This window comes from Plasmodium cynomolgi, chromosome 2, assembly GCF_000321355.1.
Source record: "Plasmodium cynomolgi strain B DNA, chromosome 2, whole genome shotgun sequence".
Taxonomy (NCBI): Eukaryota; Apicomplexa; class Aconoidasida; order Haemosporida; family Plasmodiidae; genus Plasmodium; species Plasmodium cynomolgi.
This window is the reverse complement of record NC_020395.1, coordinates 238,183-253,283: the sequence shown is the minus strand read 5'-3', so window position 1 is coordinate 253,283 and position 15,101 is coordinate 238,183. Positions and strand designations below refer to the sequence as shown.

General features: G+C 48.9%; 4 protein-coding genes across 4 annotated transcripts; 2 read left to right on the top strand and 2 right to left on the bottom strand.

Moving 5' to 3' along the window:
* Nucleotides 1-1,307: 1,307 nt before the first annotated feature.
* PCYB_021570 (hypothetical protein) lies at nucleotides 1,308-2,006 on the top strand (the record flags this gene model as incomplete). Its single annotated transcript, XM_004220507.1, has 1 exon — nucleotides 1,308-2,006. One exon carries the CDS (start codon nucleotides 1,308-1,310, stop codon nucleotides 2,004-2,006), a length of 699 nt encoding a protein of 232 aa, XP_004220555.1.
* Nucleotides 2,007-2,602: 596 nt separating this feature from the next.
* PCYB_021560 (hypothetical protein) lies at nucleotides 2,603-4,612 on the bottom strand (the record flags this gene model as incomplete). Its single annotated transcript, XM_004220506.1, has 6 exons — nucleotides 2,603-2,695; nucleotides 2,882-2,956; nucleotides 3,274-3,400; nucleotides 3,645-3,813; nucleotides 4,006-4,198; nucleotides 4,343-4,612. The coding sequence occupies 6 exons, from the start codon at nucleotides 4,610-4,612 to the stop codon at nucleotides 2,603-2,605; spliced, it is 927 nt and encodes a 308-aa protein (XP_004220554.1).
* Nucleotides 4,613-5,187: 575 nt separating this feature from the next.
* Nucleotides 5,188-9,134, bottom strand: PCYB_021550 (hypothetical protein; the record flags this gene model as incomplete). Its single annotated transcript, XM_004220505.1, has 5 exons — nucleotides 5,188-5,230; nucleotides 5,334-5,415; nucleotides 5,598-5,724; nucleotides 6,336-6,440; nucleotides 6,534-9,134. The coding sequence occupies 5 exons, from the start codon at nucleotides 9,132-9,134 to the stop codon at nucleotides 5,188-5,190; spliced, it is 2,958 nt and encodes a 985-aa protein (XP_004220553.1).
* Nucleotides 9,135-10,720: 1,586 nt separating this feature from the next.
* PCYB_021540 (hypothetical protein) lies at nucleotides 10,721-13,507 on the top strand (the record flags this gene model as incomplete). Its single annotated transcript, XM_004220504.1, has 12 exons — nucleotides 10,721-10,736; nucleotides 10,957-11,024; nucleotides 11,178-11,309; nucleotides 11,569-11,639; nucleotides 11,787-11,842; nucleotides 11,972-12,186; nucleotides 12,246-12,333; nucleotides 12,442-12,621; nucleotides 12,768-12,838; nucleotides 12,971-13,024; nucleotides 13,263-13,316; nucleotides 13,433-13,507. 12 exons carry the CDS (start codon nucleotides 10,721-10,723, stop codon nucleotides 13,505-13,507), a joined length of 1,080 nt encoding a protein of 359 aa, XP_004220552.1.
* Nucleotides 13,508-15,101: the final 1,594 nt, after the last annotated feature.

Below are 15,101 nucleotides of genomic sequence, written 5' to 3'. Positions count from 1 at the left end.
GTTTGCTTTTTTCTGTTTTTCTTCTTCCCCCCTGTGCCTTCAAAAAGGAACTATGTTGCCCTGGACAGGGGGGTCTTTTATTTTAGGGGGCGTCATTTAGCGCAGCCACCTTGGGGAGCCACCTTTTTTTTTCGAGGTGAACTCCGATGGGGATATTTTTTTTTTTTCGCTGGGCAGCTTGCCCCTGCGTTGCATGTATGTGGTAATAACAATTTCGTGTTAACATGCATCACCTACATGTTTGCTTGGGCGCGCCTCTTCGCCACCTTGGGACGAACGGGTGGTAGCGTTTTGGCTGCGTTTTGGCAGAGTTTTTTTGGCAGCGTTCTGGCAGCGTTTTTTTGGCATCTTTTTTTGGCATCTTTTTTTGGCATCCCTTTTTGGGGTATTTTTTTGGTCGCCTTTTGCATGCGTCCGCGGCGGGCGGACCAACCAGCGCCACCCCAGCTCTTCCAAAAGGCGCCAAAAAAACATGCGAAAAAGGCGGCAAATGGTAGCAACGTGGCAGCAAAATGGCAGCAAAATGGTAGCAAAATGGCAGCAACGTGGCAGCAAAATGGTGGTGCCGCGACGGCAAAATAACTCAAACTTGGCACGAAAATTAGCTCAAAGCATAAAGTCGTGCGCCCCAGTGGCGAACGAACAGAAAATGCAAATCAGTCCGTCAGTCGGTCGCCCGTCAATCGGTCAGTAGCTGCCCAAACCTGGTCGCTCTGCGCCCCGCGCCCGCTCGGAGCTGTACAACTCTCCGTTTTTAATTTTAAAAAATTTAATCAATTAAAGAGGTCACCCTCGCGGACCATTTGGCGATAATTTCAACAGGCGATTAAAACGGACGATTAAAACGGACGATTAAAACGGACGATTAAAACATACGATTAAAAAATACCATTAAAACAGATCACATTAAAACAGATCACTTTCGCGATCAACGTTACAACTCTCAAAGTCAACGTTACCGCTTCCGTTTTTTAATCTTTTAATATTTTTTACTTTTAATATTTTTATCCTTTAACATTTCTATCCTTTAACATTTCTATCCTTTTAATATTTTTAATCCTTTTCATTTTTTAAACCGTTTCCTTTTTTTAACTTTTTCCCTTTTTTAACTTTTTCCTTTTTTAAATCTGCTCATTTTTTAAACCTGCTCATTTTTTAATTTCGAACCTGAACGAGAAGTACCCCCGTTCACGCCCGAATAACAGCCCACCTGGTGATAACCTCCCCTCACTTCGCCTCACTTCGCCGCACCTCACTTCACCCCACCTCACTTCACCCCACTCCACTTCGCCACCCCTCACCTAATCATGGCTAAGCGAAAGTACATGTCCAAAGTTGACGGAAAAATCAACGTGGGAGAAAAACACCAAGCTAAGATTCCCGAGCTGGTGGTGACTGACGAAAATGGCAAGGACGTGGTGAACACAGAAATGGAGGAACAAGTAGATGCCATCGTAAATGATGTTCGAACGAATAAGAGAGCCCGTGTGGAGGATGAAATAGGTTCTAATGCTGGAGAAGGAGCAGCAACTTCGGGTGAACAGTTAGAATCCGAAATTGCGGATGCAATAGTTGGGTCGAATCCAAATAACGTTGACAACAGTAATGCAGTCGCCTCGAATGAAGGAGCCGGCGCCGATGCGAACGAGGTGAACGCCGCGAACGCCGCAAACGCCACGAACGACACGAATGACACGAACGCCGCCAACCACGAGAACCACGAGAACGACGCAACGCAAGACACGAACGCAGAAGAAACGACAGCAAACGACGTGGCAGATACTGCTAACACGCTAAATGAAGATAACCAAGACGACGCTGGAGCTAGCAATATTGCAGAGGCCTCTGCTGGCGGAAACTCCAACGGGGATGATGTAGCGACACCTGATGATAATGCAGATTCGGCTGTCACGGAGGAACAAAACAACGACACGAATGGAAGTGCGAACGAGGCTGCGACTGAAAACGTTAATGAGGAGGCTGCGCCGCAGGAAAACGCAGAATGATTCGCGTCCGCAATGCGATGATGATGCACGGAGGGAGAGAGGCACAACACTATATATACAACTACTGCACATGTCGCACGGAGGGAGAGAGGCACAGCACTATACATACAACTACTACACATGTCGCACGGAGGAAGACGCACCCGCGAGGAACGACCATGCCTGGGCCTCACCTGCTCGGATGTAAAGGAGAAACGCCCAAAGGAATCTCGCCAAACGTGCGGGTGACGCATCTCTCCGAGTGATGGGAACACACACGTGTGAGCTCTTTCACGTAGTAGGGGGTCGGGGGTCGGTCACCTCCTCCCCCCCCAATTATGGAAGCAAGTTACCGTTTGATTATTACCGCATTTTCTTTCCACGTTGGGCCTTCTTATCGAATGAGAAAAAAATGGCCACAAGGCACAGCACACTACACTACACTATACTGTACTACACTATACAGTTGACCCGACCTGTAGAGCTCACTTTTTTTTATTTTTTTTATTTTTCCCGTCCCTTTTCTTCATCTGTGCAAACTAGTCACCAATTCACGTTTTTTTTTTTTTTTTATTTTGTATGTTTCGATACTACTTGCTTTTCTTCTTCCCCCCCATTCATCTTTCCTGTTTTGTTTTTTTTAAAAAAATTAGTTCGTTTTTCTTTATGTCATAAACTAGCCTGCATTTCTTTGCTCGATTTTTTGGCAACTGCGAGTTAACAGCAATAAGGCAGAATGAAAATTTGTTTACTTGATGAGTCGTTTGTGTGGTGGTATGTAGAATGACCACCACGGTAGGAGGCATGGATTGGGGTCATCTCTCGTGGGCATGCAATTATTTCCGACGAGGTATACTCTAACCCCAATCGGGACTGCTCTCTCTCCTTTGTACTACCTGGACCACTTCGAAGCGGCTCAGCTTTAGGAGGTCATCGTCCACGAACAGTTCTGGGAAGTTATTTTTGTAAAACTGAGGAGGGGTCGGAATAGGCATAGGGGGTATACGGGGCGGAACAGGCATAGGGGGCATAAGGGGCGGAACAGGCGAATGGATAAAAAGAAATAATGAAATAAAAAAAAAGGGGAGCTGCTTCCAGATGGCACTCCTTGATTTCTTAAATGCATCATAAACCCCTCTCATCTCATGAGTGTTTTTTTTTTTTTTTTTGGTTTCCTCGGTGGGGTTTCTACTCCACCAGTGGACCCTCTCACGAGTAAGTCTCTATCCTGAGTAACCATCCAACTGACTCGATCACTCGATCAACCTCTCACTCGCTCTCTCCTTACGTAGTACAACTGGTGTGGGTGCGGGGGGGCATATCCGCTAGGGAGGTACTCGTACCGCTTCATGACGGGGTTGTAAAAGCAGGGGATCACCTGGGCGCTTTCTCCGCTGTCCGCGCCGTCGCATAGCCTGAGGGAGGGGTGGCACGTTAGGCAAGCAACGGAATGGGGAAGCAACATAATGGAGAAGCAACGGAATGGGGAAGCAACATAATGGAGAAGCAACGGAATGGGGAAGCAACGGAATGGGGAAGCAACGGAATGGAGAAGCAACGGAATGGGGGAGCGAGCGCAATGGAGAAGCGAGAGGAACAGCTCTCCACGCGGGGGCAGTTGTCCCACTTCGATTCCACGTGTGTGCCACTCTCACTCACTCTTCCCTGAAGGTGTTCACGTCAAAGGGTAGGTAGACGCACACCAGGAGGACCCCCCCAAAGGTCACTAAAATGGTAACTAGGATATAAATTTCGACGTTCTTGTGGAAGTGAGACACGTCATTCCTCATCCCCTCAGAGTAGCGTCTGTACCGCTCCAGTCTTTCACCTTCGAAGGTTAAAAGGAAGAAATGTGGTGATCAGTACACATGAACAAGGGAGGGGAAAAAAAAAAAAAAAAAAAAAGGGGGCTGCTGTGAAGAAGCCTTAACGTATGGGATACACAAAGAAGGCACCAAAAAAGGGGGGAGGTGCCTAACATGCTGAGAGACCCCCTCCAGGAATTCTCCCCTCTTTTAACCTCTCTCCTGTTCAGTTTCGTACACAGATTCATCATTGATGTCTGACTTGTACAGGTGGTCATACTGTTGGGTGAAGCTTTTGTAGTGCCTATAAACGTGCAAAAAGATTTCTTCCTTCCGCTTCTTCCTCTGTTCGTTCTTCTCGCTTACGTATGTGTCCGGGTGGTACAGTCGGAGCAGTTTGAGGTACTTCTGCAGGTGGGGTTGGGCGGGGAGCGAATTAGCGGGGCGAAGTGGTGGGCGCGCCTACACAGGGGGGGGGTTCAACACCGGGGCGCACCTCAACACAGGGGTGGATCGCCCCGCAGCTGCACAGCCGCACCCTCCTATGAGCACCTTTTTAATCTTCAAAACGTCCCTGTGATCGTCCACGTGGCCCCACTCGTCCACATCCAGTTCTCCCTTCTGCAGCCTCCTCAGTAACTTGCAGTCCTGGTCATAATCGAAGTAGGGTCTTGTCCCCTTCCCATGCCTCGAGGCTTCGCTATGGAGACTACTACAACACAAAGCAAAGAGGGAGTTGCTACTTGGATTGCCATTGCGAGTTGAGCACTTGGCGATCGTCCTCACGTACCTGTAGCATCGCCTGACCCGTGATAGCAACATTTTTTTCGTTGCCTCACGTTTGGCAGGGTGTATTGTGGGCCATCCGACCGACCCATTTTGGGCCGTGCGGTGTGCCGATGAAACGCCCACTCGGTGAAGCGACGAACGGCAAACCCTCACGCGAGTATCCACAATTTACCAAAAAGCTTCCTTTTGCGAAGTTAAAAAAAAAAAAAAGAACAGTTACGCATTGGTTACTTGAGCAACGAAAAAAAAAAAAAAAAGAGAGAGATAAAGTATACTATACGGGGCCGCAAAAAAAAAAAAAAAAAAGAAAGTGCTACGCCAGTAGGGGGACATACAGGTGCAGGAAGAGAGCGGAAGTCTTCTCCTGAGTCACTACACGTTCAAGTAAAGTGCTTACGACTCATGTCCACCCCGTCGTAATCCCTTCAAAAGTTGACACACACGATGCGCTCTGTGCGCTGCACATACGTTTTTGCGTTAACAGAGTGTTGCACAGAGAGGTGAAAAAGAAAAGAAATAGGAATAAAAAAATGAGAATAAAAAAATAGGCATAAAAAAAAAAAAAAAAAAATGATCCTATGTGTGACGGGCACGGAGAGACTTCTCAGTTAATTAAAGGGAGACTTCGTTGCAACGATTTTTTGCCTCTCCCTAAGAGGGGAAAATAAAAAAAAGAAAGGAAAAAAATATTGTTCATGTGTGCATATCGTAGGTATGTTGTAAAGCTACTGTACATTTTTTTTACGACACTTACTTCCTCTGTGTTAGGTACTTCTGGTTGCGGCTGGACGCGCTTTCCAGTACTTGGTGAGTTGGTGGCATGTACGAGAGGGGGGCTGCGTGGGGGGCGACGGGGACGATGAGGAGGGGGAGGGGGAGGAGAGCGAAGATGGCGCGAATGCCGCAGATGGCGAAGATGGCGCGAACGCCGAAGATGGCAAAGGTGGCGAAGATGGCGGGGTAGACGCGCGCTGCTCCGCGGAAGAAGCCCCTTTGCAGTCGGGGCCGCAATCCTTACGTGGAGCGAAATTCTGGAGGGAGTCCTTCTTTGGCGGGGCGGCGGCCCCACTTGGGGGGTCATCAAAGAAGGCCGCCTGCGGGCCAGCCACGTGGTTCGCCAAGTCGTCCTTTTTCTGCGGGGGGATCTGCGGGGGGATCTGCGGGGGGATCTGCGGGGGGATCTGCGGGGGGGTCTGCGAGGTGGAGCACATGATGGGGAAGGGGGGGAAACGATGAACTCCAAATATTGGATGAAGTGGCGAAGAAGGCGCTCCACTGCTTTTCACTCCCTCTTGGAAATACTTACCACATTGGAGAGGGGGTCCTCCGGTGGGATGATATTCATCACGTTTAGATTTCCATGCACGGGGAAGGAGGTGTCCCCTGAGTCTGTGTTTTTTTCTGGAGGGCCCGCATTCAACCCGGAGGAGGTTTTCTTTGGGGGGCCGAGTTCACCGGGGTAGTTCTTTGTGTGCACCTCGCCGTTGGGGTGCATGTGGCTGTTATTTTGGTCGTGGACGTAGGGGAGCATTGGTGGAGGGGGCAGAGGTGGGGGCGGTTGGACAGAGGGGGGGGTATTATGTGGGGCAACTGGTGGGGTGCTATGCTGCCCACTTTGCAGCCCATTTTGCAGCCCATTTTGCGCGCCGTTCAGCCCGTCCGGGAGGTGCTCGCTCGACATGTACAGCATCGCAGGGGGGTCCACTCCCCCTCGGTGTCTTCCCTGACTGGTCTTCGCGCCATCCTCATTAGTCACCTCGTCTCCGTTCATGTGATTTGAAGGCTTGGACACATGGGAAAAGCTGCTTCTGCTGTTCATGTCCTCCTTAAGAAAATCACCTCCCCCCTGTTTTGGGTACTCCTGGGGGGGGCCGAAGTGGGAGAAATGGGCCCCGCTCACGGCGCTAGGCGCGCTGACCCCGTTGGGTGCGCTCGCCACGTTCGCCACGTTCACCCCGTTCGCCCCACCGTCCACTCCCTTGTATCGGAAGTTACCTCCACTGTTTGCACCATGACCGTCGGCAGCAAAGTCGTAGTTGGCACTGCCCTTCTTGTAGTCCAGGAGGTCTCCCTCCTCGAATTTATCACTGTGTTGCTGCATCATGCTGTACCGCATCTTATTCCTCACGCTGTTCTCTCCATACAAGGGGCCGTCTCCAAAATTATTTTGCATGTTATTCACATCGTACAGATCGTCTACTATGTGCCCCCCTGCTCCGGGCGGGACAGGAGCATCCATGCCACTTCGTAAGGCAGCTCCTATACTGTTCGGTAGGCCCATCCCCATACCGTTGGGAAAGCCCCTTTTTCCTAAGGCAGCCCCCATGCCTCCTAAACTAACTCCTAGTGCACTTCCACCCAGGGCACTCCCACCCAGGGCACTTCCACCTAAGGCACTTCCACCCAACGCGCTGCCATCCAAAGCATCCACATCTAAGGGATTCATATCCATGTCCATATCAAGATCCATGTTCATATGCATATCCAGCATGCCCTCCTCCTCCCCCTCTCCTGCTCTCATAGCCCTTCCTCCAGTGAATCCACTAATGAGCAAATCAGATTTCTGATTAATGCTCTTTAAAGCCTGAGTTGAAACGTACGTAAATATACCAAGGTTATTAATGCTGGCTATGATATCTGTGTAGATCTGTTTATTCTCCTTGTTCGTTATATTGGTGGTGGCTAGTAAGGTCTCTGTGTTGTAAAGGACGTCATGCATAACCCCTTCGTCCGAGTTGGCCACTGTTTTTTTTGTCTCCACCAAGTATAAGAGTCTTCTCAATAGGTTCACTACATACACATCGTCTGCCTTAATCGCGGAATGTTGATCTCTCCCTTTTTTTTCCCCCTTGTATATGTACCTTCTGATGAGGTAGGTCAACAGATAGAGCAGAAGCGCGATGATGCCAAGTCCGTACGTGTCTCGGTACTTGTGACTGCCCAGTCTGTGCACTGATAACATAGTCATTAGGATCACTTCAATTTGACGCAGCGTCTTCGACACGATTATATTTTTTAGGGGAATCACAACGTGGGTGAACCGGTGGATCACCCCCAGCTTGATAATCGCGCATACCTCCGTCAGCACCTCGAAGAAATATTTTATTGCTTCCGGCTTGTTTATGAGCAGCGCATCCGTCTCGTCCGTTTCGTCCGTTTCGTCCGTTTTCTCCGTCTCACCCGCTTCCTCTGTATCCTCCGTCTCGCCCGAGGGGGCGCTCCCCAGCGGGTATTCATGATCACCCTCACCGGCCCTAGCACCATCATCGCCCTTAGCACCACCCGTCGCCTCCACACCGGCCTGGGCTACCGAGTTCTTCTTCTTCTTTTTCTGCTCCTTATGGCTTGAGCCCTTTTTCTTGCCTTTCCTCCTCCCCGGGGTGCCATCGCCTGCCTTTCCCTTCGCATTACCTCGGCTGTGACTTGTCACGTTGGTTTCCCTCTCCCCAACCTGCTCCGCAGTTCCACCTCCGCTTCCACCTCCTCCCTCCTCCTCTTCCCTTTTCATGAATTCCTTCTCAAAGTTGAAGAAGTCGCGCGTGCCCTCACCTTCGCCCTCCTCCCCAAGGTGGTCTCCCAAAAGGTCTCCAGGGTGATCTCCAAAGTGGTCCCCTGAGTGATCTCCAAAGTGGTCCCCTGAGTGATCTCCAAAGTGGTCCCCTGAGTGATCTCCAAAGTGGTCCCCAAGGTGATCTCCAAAGTGGTCCCCAGGGTGCTCTCCCAAATGGTCCGTTTCATCAACCTTTTCCGCCTCTTCCCCTTCTTGTGGGTTCTCGCCCTGATGACCATCCCCCAATGGCTGTTGTTCTCCCTTCACGGAGGCACTCTCCCCAACATTGTCCTCCTCCAAAGACCTATCCAGTATCGCTTTCTTCTTCGCCATTTGATCAAATGGTGCATAGCTGTAGCTACACTGCTTCGCTTTGTCCATCCTTCCTGTTGATATTTTACCTCCAACTGTGTGATTCATTTCGCTACTTTTTAGAATGTTCCAAAATTGGCTAGTCAGTTTCTCCTCATGTGATGTTTCATCCTTCGAGTTTCCTTCTTCCGAATGGAAGGGCGTCTGCTTTACCTTATTGTAGTCACCGAAGTTACCTCCGTTTAAAAAACTTAGCAAGCTTTCGAAGACGCTTCCTCCATTCGAGCCGTTCTCCCGCTTGCTTTCGCTTCCACGTTCATCGCTGCCGTTGCTGCTACTGCTCCTGCTGCTGCTCCTGCTTACGCCGCCGCCTCTGTCAGTCCCTTCTTGGGGGGGCCCCTTTCTACCATCGTCTAACTCGACCGATTGACCTAGCGAGTCTTCCCCTTCTTCTCCTCCTCCATGGGCCACTCTTTTTAATTTTCCTCCTTCTTTTTTGTTTTTTTTTTCGCCTCGCTGGTCGTCACTACTATGCTTGCTTTCCTCCGCAAGGGTGGCCGCCTGGCTGCCATTATCGTTTTTTCCGGTTGGCTTCTCCTTCTGGGGGTTGCTGCTATGGGGGCTCTTGCTGCTGCTCGTGGGCGACGACGCTGCTATGAGGAGACTGAACAGAAGGACGCGAATAATTTGCATTTTCCTTTATCATTTCATGGCTAGCTCGGGTTTGCCTGGTCACGCTACGTGCGTCGTGCGTTTAGCGTATGCCTCGTATGCCTCGTATGCCTCGTATGCCTCGTGTGCCTCGTATGCCTCGTGTGCCGCGTTCTGGCGGCAGGTGTCCGACCTGCGTGCCGATCGGTCAAAAAGGTGTATCTTGTGCACGAGTCCCGGCAGACGGTAGGTGGCCGACCTATTTGTCCGGGTTAGTCCTGCACATGTGTACCTCGGGGGGGATGAACACACTCGCGCGGGTTCCACGTTTGAAAGGAGTCGTGCTTTGGTGATTACCCCTTTTACGAAAGTCCGCTAGGGATGGAAGAGAACACATAAACAAATATGTCACATGTACATACCCTACTGCCCTGACCAACAGGCGCTCGAAGAACGAAACGAAGTTAAGAGTCGACTACGCAGCTGAGGAAAACGGTAGGGAAAATGAAATGGCGTTCCTCACGCGCAGAGAGCGATACGGCGCAAAGTGATTCCCCCGAAGTAGCACGGCAAACTACTTGAGGCGACAAAAAAAAAAAAAAAAAAATTCCAATAGGGGGCCCAAATATGACTAGCCTCAAACTGCAAAAGTGAGCAGAACGTGTGGCTGTTAATTTCCAACCCGTTCAGTTCATCTGTGCCAAAAAGGATGTTTTATTTTTCCATGACTTGAGAAAATATAGCATGCGCAGATTGGCCGATTTTACGCTGGTCCTACGGGAACGAGGCGCACGATAATGATTGTATGCTTGTGCTTGCGGGTAGCCAATTGCAGGGTTGGCGGGGGCAAGAAGGGTAGCACAGTGTAGCATAGCGCAGCGTATTAGCACAGGGCACATAGCATAGTATGGATTTTTTTTTCTTCTTTTTGTTCCCATCATTTGAGGGAGGCGGGACGGGAGTGCTAAGGTTGGTTTTTCCGCTCGCCCCCTCTGCTATTATGCCGCTCTCGCGATGTGCATTTCTGGCTGTACAATTCGACTGCATTCGCGAAGCACAAAGTAATTTTATCTTTTAGTTTTTCCTTCTTCTCATTTTTTTTTCGCTGTCGCTTTGCTATTCCTTCACCTTTGCCTTTTGTTTTTTTTTTTTTTTTTGTTGCATTTTCCCGAACATCTTGCCTGCGCGACTTGTGCTGTCAGCGGCCGAAGCTGATGAAACTTCTTTTGTAACCCTAAACCCAACTACTCAACATGTACACCAGCAGAAAGGAAAAAAAACCATGACATGAACACGTTCGGCTAAGCTTTTCTCTTGTATTCCCCTTCTGTAGCCCCCGCCTCCTTCCCTTTCTTCCACCTTTTGGTACATCCCTGCGTTTGCTCCCCCCGGGGACTACATATTCCACGATAGTATTTTCCTCCCCCGGCTGTTGTCGCTGCTGTTGCCGCTGCTGTTGCTTTTTATTTTATTTAATTTTTTTTTTTTTTCCATTTTTCACCTTGCCTGTTCATACTTTTCTGTCCATTTTGAAGGAAAAAAAAAAAAATTCCCGTGTGTAGTATGCCCGTTCAGCAGCTAGCGAAAAGGAAGAAATCTGACGACCAATTGAGATAACATTTTATAAAATGCTAATTGAGAAATGTAATTTGGGAGACATCCCCTGTGTCTACTTCGCAGCGCGCAAAAAGAGAAAAAAAAAAAGCGTGCACAACATGGGGCAGTGCAGCACAACGCGATGCAACGCAACGCAGCGCAACCTGACACAACGCAACCTGACACAACGCAACTTAACACAACGCAACTTAACACAACGCAACTTAACACAACGCAAATAAAGGAATCCCCCCCTTCCATTTGGCAGATGACGAGAAGCCAAAGTTTGAGATAGGATTTTCTCCTTTCTATTTTATTTCTTATCCTTTATATAATGTAAAAAAAAAAAAAGGAGTGCGCGCCGCTCTGCTGAGCAGGGACAGCGGCCGAGACCAACAATGTGACCGCAACGCAGCGGTGACACGTTTATAAGCTCCTCTCCGTGGTGCCATTCTTTTCTTTCCCCCACCCCCTACTGTCCCCGCGTAGATTCAGTGCAGAAGCATCCTCTACAAATACTTAAATCATTATGATAAGAACGTCACGTATAGCCCTCTGGTCAACATCAACAATTTAAACATAAAAACTTACGTTATATGCATTTTCAACAGCTTGCACCAGGTACTCCTTTTTTTGTTTGCCCCCACTGGGCTTGGCAAAGAATCGTCATGTGCAAGAAGAGGGGGGTGTGGCGATCACGTGTGTGTAGACAGGCGTGTCCACAAATACGTATGTGTGTGTTTATGCTTGTCTGTTCATATAACGTTCTTCACCATTTCTGTCCTCCTGCCCATCTGTCCTCCTGCCCATCTGTCCTCCTGCCCATCTGCCCACCTTCCCATCTGCTACCCCCCTGGCATGTTCTCGCCCCATCCCCCAGATTTACCACGATGAAGGAATAAGCGGATTATACAAGGGGTTAATACCCATGCTGGCTCACATCATATCGAAGTAAGTTTCGTGAAGAGCATGTGCTGTTTAACTTACGCGTTTAATGAGGGTGTAGAGGAAAGGAACTCCCGCGTATTTTTTTTTTTTTCCTTTTTTTTCACGTTTTTTCCCTTTTTTTCACTTTTTTTTCACCGCTTTTCCCGGCAGGAAGTCCATTTATTACCTACTCGAAAAGATACATTTTGTCATTCGGAGCAGAAAGAGTAGGGAGAAGGGAGAGAAAAAATTGTGAGCGGTTCTTGGCGGACTGGCACACCTGGACGAATGTGTACATGCAGGTCGACTTCCACCCGGTCCACCCTGTCCACCCTTTCTACCCCTTCCCCCCGCAGGCAGAGAACAGCGGAGGGGCCCATACAACAGCGGGAAGGCGTCCCGCAGCTACGAACACAGATTCGCGGACGATGGGAATGGTGGAGACGATCGCGAGGATGACCGCGAGGATGATGGTGAAGACGACCACGAAAACGCGAGCAACTTCATCGGGGACGAGATAAACTTTCAAGTTGTGCGTCAGATGGACATGGTCAGGGATGATGACGACTCCGTTAAGAAGAAAAAAAAAAAAAATATTTCCATTTATCCTTTTATCACAGCTTTTACGAGTACCTCAGCTGCGTCCTGTCCTACCCCCTCCTGAACATATCGACCAAATTGATCGTCTTCCAAAACAATTCTGTGTCCCTCATGAACAGTAATGCGCCTGAGCGTTTGGCAGGGCCAGATTGGCCATCCCACCCTGTTGACCGTCCCCCTTTTCCACCCTGTTGACCGTCCCCTTTTGCCACCCTGTTAACCGCAGACCTAAAAGCCATCGTCCACCTGACCTACCTGTACGACGGAGTCAACGGATTCTTCAAGGGACTAAACAGCTACCTGTTCATACAGTCCATGGAAAAGATACTTAACTGCTTTTTGTACCGAGCCTTTTCTGACAGCTGCTCGTATGAGAAGGTTCTCACCATTAAGGTGGTCCTATCAAGTTAGTGCATGGAGAGGCGAAGCGACAAGCGAGTGGACCCAGTTCAGTTTTCACCACGTGTGGGGCTGGTTGCTGTACCGTTGTGTGTCATCTGTACCACAGCTTGATGATTGCTGCAATTTTTTTTTTTTCCCACCCGTTTGCAGCATGCCTGAACACCATCATGGCGCCGTACATTCAGTACTCCATCCTTAACAGGTCCCAATCGCTCGTGCCGGTAAGCCACTTCCTCCCTCTTCGATTCCTGCAGGGCTAATCGCTTAGGAGCTGCCTCACAGAGGGATATGCATCTTTGTGTGTATACGCAGCTGATGGTGACCCCTCGCTTGTTTCTTTCCACCCTCCTCAGGGCCTTTGCAAAGACACAACCTTTAACAATTTTTTTTGCAATTTCCATTGGAAGGTAAGCCCCCGTCGTGTTCACATAGTTGTTCCTTTTTCGTGAGCCGTATGATGGGGAAGTAGTGTCATTTTGTTTTGGTTTTTTTATTGTTTTATTTTTATGTTTATTTTTATGTTTATTTTTATGTTTTATTTTTTATGTTTTATTTTTTATGTTTTATTTTTTATGTTTCATTTTTTGTTTTTTTTTTTTATTTTTTTTTTGTTTTTTTTTACCCTCCTCTACCCCCCCCCTGCAGAGCCACCTGTCAAATGTGTCGGTCGGATTAGCCGTTGCTGGGATTCAGCTCATCGTAAGATGGAGAGAAGGAGGCCCCTCGCTCGCGGAAGGTCGCGTCACCCTACACATATGAAGACGTGTTCATATGCGCACCTACCATATTGGGTCCCCCCTTTTTCCCCTTCGCAGATCATCGCGCTGCTCCCGAAGGACAACCCCAAGAGCGACGAAGTTGTGGACCAGGAAAAGGACGAGTACTTCTGAAGGGTACGTTGTCCCTATTTGGCGCCCCGAGGGGGGAGGGGAAGAAAATGCAAAAAATGAAGGCGAACCTCCCCCGTGCGCAGCGCGTTTAGCTTAGCATAACTTAGCGTAGTTTAGCGTGATTTATTTATTTATTTACTTATTTATTTTTTTTTTTTTTTTTTTTTCCAACCGCGTAATAACCCCATTTTAATCCTCCACCCGAAACGCTCATTTTAAATGACGAACGGGGGCACCTCCGTATTATTGCCCTTCTTCCTTCTCGTACGCTTCTTCTTGTTCTTGTTCTTTCTTTTTTTTTTTTTTTTTTTTTTGAAGTCCATCGTGTTCCACTCTGCGTGGGGGAACCTGTTTGTGTGCGGGAGTGGCACGTCGTGGTGAGGCTACAGTGACCCGTTGTAGATGAGGCAAAGGTGTGTGCATTCGTGTGTTGCCGCTGTCTGCTTACTGTGGGGAGTAAATGAGACGAGTCAGTAGGCTGGTAGTACCTCTGAGGGGAATGTACACAGGTGAGGCTACCAACTGTGGGCGTGTTTGTGTGTGTGTGGGGAGGGATGGTCCATGGATTGGACAGGTGCGTCCCCCCTTTGTGCCCCCAGTGGAATAATTCGCGTGAGCCACACCTTTGTGGCGACTTATGCCAACCGTGTGCACCCACCTGTTTGTGCATGTGCAGGGGGCTCTGCGAAATTGGTTTGACCCATTTGGGGGGGGGGAACTCCAAAAGGGGTTCACCATTTTGACGACATTCATGTGTGCATTGGGGGGGAGGACGACGAGCAGCTCGCTGCAGGCCGCTGTCTAATTAGGCGGGGGAAAAGAACACAAAAATGGGGAGTGCAAAAATGGGGAGTGAAAAAATGGGGAGTGCAAAAATGGGAAATGCAAAAATGGGAAATGCAAAAATGGGAAGTACAAACTGGCACACACTTTCGCAGCGCCTGCAATTGCTTGTAGGGGTCGTCTTTATTGTCGTCCCACTCCTTCCTTTCGTGCAAAAAAAAAAAAAAACCAGTGGGGCATTCGCCGCCAAAGCCCCGCACTTGCGCTCGCTGTTCGCGTGCCCCCTCATTTTTATGTCTCACATTTGGTAGAGTAAAGGACCGTGCACACGCGGGAGGAGGTGCCTAAACGTTGGAAGAGAAGCCGACTGAAACACACTAAATCCTTTGTAACGAATTCAACGTGACAGTCCATACGTCTATAATATTACTCTTCATATGACTCACCGGTAGGGATCCTTTCTCATTTCGTTCACACAAATTTGAAAATGCAGAAAGCTTTCTATGCATTGTACAGGGGAAACTGACAGAGGTGAATTTTTTTTTTTTTTTTAAGCATTTGCCTGGTGTGAGAAATTCAAGCCAACTTCCTTCTCCCTTATTATCAGTTTTGTCATTCCATCCCCCCAAGCTGGGACGGCAGCGAGGTAGTGACTTGGCGAAGTGGTAAATCGAGGAAGGTGTGTACCATCGTACTTGTTGGTCACTCCGCGCAGTCTTCCGCTGGTATTCGTTTTTTGTTGTTGTTCCTCCGTTTTTTACGTTTTTTGTTGTTGTTCCTCCGTTTTTTACGTTTTTTGTTGTTGTTCCTC